This window comes from Tursiops truncatus, chromosome 2 (assembly GCF_011762595.2).
Source record: "Tursiops truncatus isolate mTurTru1 chromosome 2, mTurTru1.mat.Y, whole genome shotgun sequence".
Classification (NCBI taxonomy): Eukaryota; Metazoa; Chordata; class Mammalia; order Artiodactyla; family Delphinidae; genus Tursiops; species Tursiops truncatus.
In genome coordinates, this window is record NC_047035.1 from 53,691,408 (window position 1) to 53,698,069 (window position 6,662).

Genomic DNA, 6,662 nt, shown 5'->3' on the forward strand with positions numbered 1-6,662 from the left:
AAACTTTTCATTTCCTGTCCCACAAATTCAAATGCATTTACAAATTGCTGCTAGCCTGTTTTGAGCTACATAAATGTGTATTATACACATACATTGACATACACAGGATGACATGTAGTGTTTTTGTCACTTGAGATTTATTTCCTCAGGTTCCACTCAGAGATTGTTTCACTCAGGGGCAGTTTTCATCGGAAACTGCCAAAATTTGTCAGGACAAGATGCTAAGTTATAAATCATACAACTTTACATTCAAATATACTATGTTTGTGACACTGCATATACAAGTATACGCCCTTAACACACAGGAATTCAGATAAATCGTATTTTTGTACAATTTTCATCAAAAAAACTGTGGTGCATTTATAATCACGAATTCTATATTATCCAGTACTTTCCCGACTGAAGAGAATGTCCATTTTTTTCTGGGCTTTGATGAGAACTGAATGCTCTGCTTACAGTTTGCATGCATGATGGTTGGTAGATTTCTCCGCCTCTATAAATTTCACATCCTCCATCTCCTTCCCTACCTAGATCTTTCTGGTGTCAGCTGCAAAAGGACACATTCTTATTGAGATAAATCTCTGGCTCTGAACTTTGATGCCACTAAGGCAGTTAGCATAATGGTAAGAGGAGATTACTAGAAGCTATTCTTACACTTCCAACTGGCAAAACTTTAATTATACATGGAAATGACATAAGCCTCATAAATATATCCTACTAAACACAATATAATGTCTCCAACACAGCTTCTTCTTAGCTGGATCCCAAAAATGCCTAGCACACCTATACAAGGAAATGTGACTGTCTTAACCAATAGTGGTTATCTTTCTTTAAAATTTTTTCAAAATCATTTGATTATGTCACCACATTGCTAGGGCCCTTTCCATTCATTGAAAGGGGGAACTGTGCAAGTGAGGGATTCTAAAATTGAAGATTCATTAACTTTAGAGTAAATCCACCAATCCCCCACTCCCTGCCATTTTTATTAAGCATATGCAGCAGTGGCTTCCTGAGAAGGGGATAGGGAAAGTTAACACTTGAGTCCTTGCGTGTCTAAAGACGTCTTTAGCCCACCTTTACATTTAATTATTAGTTGGTTATGAATAGAATTCTAGGTTGAAAATCATTTTTCTAAAGAACTTTGAGGGTATACTAAGAAGTCCAATGTCATTCTAAATCCAGTTCCCTCTATGTGATCTGTTTTATATATATTTTCTTTTGGATGATTTTAGGACTTGTTGTAGGTTAAATTGTGTCCTCTTAAAAATCATATGTGAAGTCTTTTTCCCCACTACCTCAGAATATGACCTTATTTGGAAGTAGTGTCGTTATAGATACAATTACTTAAGATGAAGTCAATAGGGTTGGTTCTAATCCAATCTGATTGATGTTCTTATAAAAAGGGAAAATTTGGACAAAGAGTAAACACACATAGGGGGAAGACAACAGGAAGAGACACAGAAATAATACGGTCATCTACAAGCCAAGGAGAAAGGCCTGGAATAGGTCCTTCCTGCACAGCCCTCGAAAGAAACAAGCTCTGCCAGCACCTTGATCTTGTGCTTCTAGCTTCCCAAACTGTGAGACGACAATTTTTTTTTAAGTCACTCAGTTTGGGGTACTTTCTTACAGAAGCCCTGGAAAACAAATACAGGACCTTCTCTTTATCTTCAGTGTTCTAAAATTAGATCATGATATGCTTTTAATTTTTTTTGTTCTGACTTCCCTTTTAATATGGAAACACAGGCCCTTCATTTTGGGGATCCTTAAAATGTCTTTAATAAGCTGCTACCTTCAGTTTTCTGTTTTTTCTGAAATTTATGTTCACATCTGAATTGAAATTCTTAGTTTAGTCCTTTAACTTTCTCATTTCAAATGTTTTTATCATTGTCTTTTTTTTCACCACTTACTGAGTGATTTCCTCAATTTTGTGTTCTAGCCCTTCTTTGAATACATTTCTACTGTATTAGTTTTAATATCTAAGAAGTCTTGTTTCCTGAGTGTTCCTTCTTTCATATTATTCTGGGTTTGTTGTTGTCTGTATCTTCTTTTTCTTATTTTTTTTTTTAATTCAGAAGATTGGAGGTTTGCATTGGGATCAGTTTGGCATGTCTAATTGGTCTTGGCTTTTTCACTCACACACACACTCCTGCTCATTTAATAGATGGGTTAAGAGCAGTTATCTTTTCATTGTTCCCTGTCTTGGGAAATCATTCAATCTTTCACCATAAAGTATGTTGTTAGCTGTAGCTTTATTTCAGAATTTCCCTCTGTCAAGTTTAAGAAGTTCACTTCTGTTCTTAGTTTTCTGGGCATTTTTATCGTGAAGGATTATTGATGTTTTTTCAAATGCTTTTTCTGCATCTATTGAGCTGATTACTTGATTTTTTTTTTTTTTTTTTTTTTTGCGGTACGCAGGCCTCTCACTGTTGTGGCCTCTCCAGTTGCGGAGCACAGGCTCCGGACGCGCAGGCTCAGCGGCCACGGCTCACGGACCCAGCCGCTCCGCGGCATGTGGGATCTTCCCGGACCGGGCCACGAACCTGCATCCACTGCGTCGGCTAGCGGACTCTCAACTACTGCGCCACCAGGGAAGCCCAATTATATATTTTTCAGTATATTTTTATCATGAAAAAGGGAGAAAAGTCACTATATCCCACCTGAATGGCTAAATGGAAAGAGCTAAACAGTATCAAATGTTGACAAGGATGTGGAACAACCAGGACTTTAATACATTCCTGGTGGGAATTATTATTTCCACAGTCATTTTGGAAGGAAAATAGCTTGGCAGTATAATCAGAAGCTGAACATACGCATATATTCAATTCCATTCCTATGTATATGCCGAACAGAAGTTTATGTATATTTTTACCAACAGATCTGTATATAAATGTTCATAATAGCACTATTTTAATAGCCCAAAACTGATAACTTAAATCAATAACAAAATAAGTTGTAGTATCACCACACAATGGAATACTGTATAGCAGTGAAAATAAATGGACGATCGCCAGGGAAGTCATGCACAAACCTCATAAATATAATGTTAAGGGAAAGAAACCAGAGTCAAAGAGTACATACTATGTGATTCCAGTATGTAAAGTTGAAAAAGCAAACAACATTCATCTATGGTGTTGAAAGCTAGGGTAGTGGTTACCCTTGAGTGACTGCAAGGGGGCACTTCCAGAGTTGCAGTGATGTTCTGATTCTTCGCCAGGTGCTAGTTTCGTGGGGTTGCTTATCTTGTGAAATGTGATCGAGTGGTATGCTTACGATGGCACACTAGCTAATACTTGCTGTTCTGATTGCGAGCTAATACCTGGGCAGGGAACAGCTAGTCTAGATGAGAGTGCTTGCGGTTCTGATTGCTAGCTAATACTTATTTCTATCCACTGAATAGCCCGAGGGGACATGAGTCCTGTACTTGCTTTGTTTACAGACCTTCAGGGGGAATAAGTGTTTATAAAAAGAATAGGGGGATAGTGAAGGAGAGCTTCCCAGACCATAGTCTGACTTTGAGCCATGGCCCTGGGGGGCAAAGCCAGAAAGGAGTGGAGGCCAGATGCAGCACTGCTGTTGGCGCTGAGCATGTGTGTGAGGTGGGGCTGCCCTTGACTGGACACTGGGTCTCAGACTGTGGCACAGCTGACATCACAGAATCCACTGTGAGGCTACAGCTGGGCTTCGGGACCTAGAAATTCAGACAAAACACTGCATGCATTCTCAGATTGTTTGTTTTTTTATTTAAATTGCAGTAAGGAAGCTGAAATGGGCTCTCCAGGGGTATTTCCCTGAGCCCTGGTCCCCTTTGCAGCTCCCAGCTCTAGGTCCTATTGATGGGCTTCAGCGGTCACTGGCTCCATGGTGTCAGATGTCACACCTCCAGTGATCTCCAGCCCCTGGCCACTCTCTGCTGTCTCTACGACGGCCTCCATTCGGGTCCCTTCCACTGGCTTCGCCAGGATGCTCACATATTTATCGCGTGAGGAGGCCACTGTCTTTGTAGTAAGACTGGCTCTGACGTTCCTGAAGAAAGAGCTGATGCTGCTGAGTCTCTCGGTGGTGGGACCTGAACTCACTGTAGATAAGCTCCTGCCCGATTTGTGCGAGGTCCTGGACTTGTTGGTGATGGGAGCACGGCTGATGCCTTTGTGAGCAGTGCCCTGCTCGCTGACCCCCGGGCTGCCGTGGCCTTTGTCCTTTTGGTCATCGCTAGTGGCTCTGCCGCCGCCTGAGCACGGGCCAGCTGCTTTCTGGATGGTCTTGTTCCCCGCTGCCTTGTGGTGGCTTTCCACTGAACTGCAGAGCGAGGGGCTCATAAGAGCTCTGTCCTCTCCCCAGTGCTCCCTTCTCTCCCTTCTTCCCTTGCGGGCCTGGGACACCCTCTGTGAGCTGCCATCCTGTTCACTCACTTTGCCTTCCTGTGGCAAGGTTGAGATGAGGGTCCCCTCGTCCTCCTCGTCGGCTCTTCCTTCAGCAGTCTTGCTGGTGGGTTCTGCTCCGACCACAGTCACGCCGGCCTCTGGGGAGAGACTGGTGGACGTGCTGGGAGCATACCCTGAACAGTTCGCGGCACCTGCCAAGCATACCCTGAATTGTTCGCAGCACCGTTTTCCTGCTCCTCGGGGATGTTCTGGCAGTGCCCCCAGTGGCTATGTGGGTTTTCCTTCCTCCTGGACCGTTGCTGGCTGTGGCTGCTGTGGCCGTGCTCTGCTCTTCAGGGGCAGGAGACTTGATCACTGCCACGCTCAAAGCACCCGCTGCGGTGCCTCCTGCCACCCCTGCTGTCTCCACCTTTGTCACTGCCCACGACGCTGACGCTTTGTCAAGCACTGTAGATTTTGCTTTTGCGGTGGCCACATCGGGCATGGTATCGGACTTGTGGGAGTCCAGTTGGATCCCCTCCCCACCAGCAAAAGCTGCAGATGTGGCCCCGGACAGCTCAGAGCACGTGTGGATGCTGCAGATGCTCACCTGGTCCTGATCCCACATTTCTTGGAGATCCTCCACTGCCGGGCTCCTGCCGTCCTCCTCCTCCTCCTCGAACACAGGCAGGCCGATCATGTCCCAGGCTGGAACGGCATAGGTGCGGCTGAGACTCTCCACTGGTGGTCGCAGGAGGTAAATCAGCTCTTCCCAAGAGGTGAAGAGGTCTTCCTGTGCGTCCGGAGGGGCACACAGCTGCAGGTACCAGGAGCGGCCAGTGACAAACTGCACGCGCAGCTGTTGTTTCTCGCGATTGTGAGTGGAGATGCTCACGAACGTCAAGGGAAGGAGCCTGGTGAGCTCTAAGGTCTTTGCAGGCTCGTGGCTCTTGCCCTTGGCGGCCTGGCTGTGCTCAGCATGCTCTTCACAGCCGGTGGCCCATCGGGCCAGCAGCATGGTGTCTGGGAGTGGGAGGACGGGGCTGCTGGATGTGATGCCCACGGTCACCATGCAGACACAGTTGTGCATGTCAATCAGGTCTCCCCTCTTCGTGATCTGGATAAAGTCGCTCTCGAATATCGGTGCGTACTTGAAGATGTCATATTCGCCATTGCGCAGTTGCTGCTGCAGCTTCCCCGTGGTGGTGTTGAGCAGGCCCACGCTGGTGCTGCTCTGGGCCGTGTGATATGGGAGCAGAGTGTCCCCACTCATGGCTGTCTTTGATCACGACAGGCAGCGCGGTTAAGGTGGGCCCCTGGCTCTTCCCTCCCTCGGCCTCACTGGCAGAAGAGCGAGCTGCGGTGCTCGTAAGTAACACACAGGCGGCCCTACGGCAGGTCTTCCAAGCCCGCCCCACAGGCCCCACCTTTGCCTCAGGGTCCCCCAGAGGCAGGGGCGTGCGTAGGGGTACAGATGATCACAGCGGGGACGCTGTAGGGTGCCTGGACCCCAGGCTGAATCTCTTCAAGTGTGTAGAGAGGTATGGTAGGCTCCCCCTCTGCCTCCCCTCACTTCTGCTTCTGGGTTTTTATCTCCCCAAGAGGCTGTGGTGAACTTCAGTCCTAGTGAGAGAAGTAACCACTTTCTCAGCCTAACCCCCTGGCACAGCCTATTTATCCTCTGGGCCCTTTGTGACCTATCACTGTCGCATAGCCCTTTGCCTCATTGTGACCTATCACTGTCACATAGCCCTTTGCCTCATCCCCCAGCTGCCCCCTCAGGGCAGGGCCCCCATCCTCTCCCAAAGGAGGGGGAGAACATGTCCTCCCGCGGAGGACAGGCCCATCCTGCCAGGGACCCAGGTGTGTACCGAAATAAAAATGTCTTCAACTGGGAAAGTTTTGTGTGGGTCCTTTTTCTTTTCCTCCCCCAAATTCAGCTACTGGATGAAATCTATAGGAATGTAAGATGATGGGATAAATTTGAACCATTTAAGCTCATGGTTTAATTGTATCGAATAACGTAGAGTTGGCAGTTGCGATCCTTAGTCTGTCCTTTCATAAAATCTCAGTAAAAGTTGACGACGGTGATTTTTAATAATCACATTAAAAATTGCTTCTCCTAGGCACCATGCTGCATTCTTCACATATGGTGGTAAGAATGCACTGAGTCTGGTACTGTTAACTACTGTTCCCAGTTTATAGGTGAAGAAATTGAGGTTGTATCTCCTGTTTAAATTCCCAGAGCTAATGGTAGCAGAGGCACTATTTGAATGTAGGTCTACCTGATTCTAAAGC

General features: G+C 46.4%; 1 protein-coding gene across 1 annotated transcript; it reads right to left on the bottom strand.

Annotated features, from left to right (window-relative positions):
• Positions 1-3,723: 3,723 nt before the first annotated feature.
• LOC117311196 (Golgi-associated RAB2 interactor protein 4-like) lies at positions 3,724-5,711 on the bottom strand. Its single transcript, XM_033852588.2, has 2 exons — positions 4,590-5,711; positions 3,724-4,558 (listed from the first exon to the last, which is right to left on the bottom strand). The coding sequence occupies exons 1-2, from the start codon at positions 5,635-5,637 to the stop codon at positions 3,831-3,833; spliced, it is 1,776 nt and encodes a 591-aa protein (XP_033708479.1). The 5' UTR covers positions 5,638-5,711; the 3' UTR covers positions 3,724-3,830.
• Between the last annotated feature and the right edge of the window lie 951 nt (positions 5,712-6,662).

Coding starts and splice junctions, on each gene's coding strand:
- LOC117311196 (XM_033852588.2), bottom strand. CDS start 5,637: ATGAGTGGGGACACTCTGCTCCCATATCACACGGCCCAGAGCAGCACC. Junction 4,559..4,589: donor GGTGCTGCGAACAATTCAGG/GTATGCTTGGCA, acceptor CGAACTGTTCAG/GGTATGCTCCCAGCACGTCC.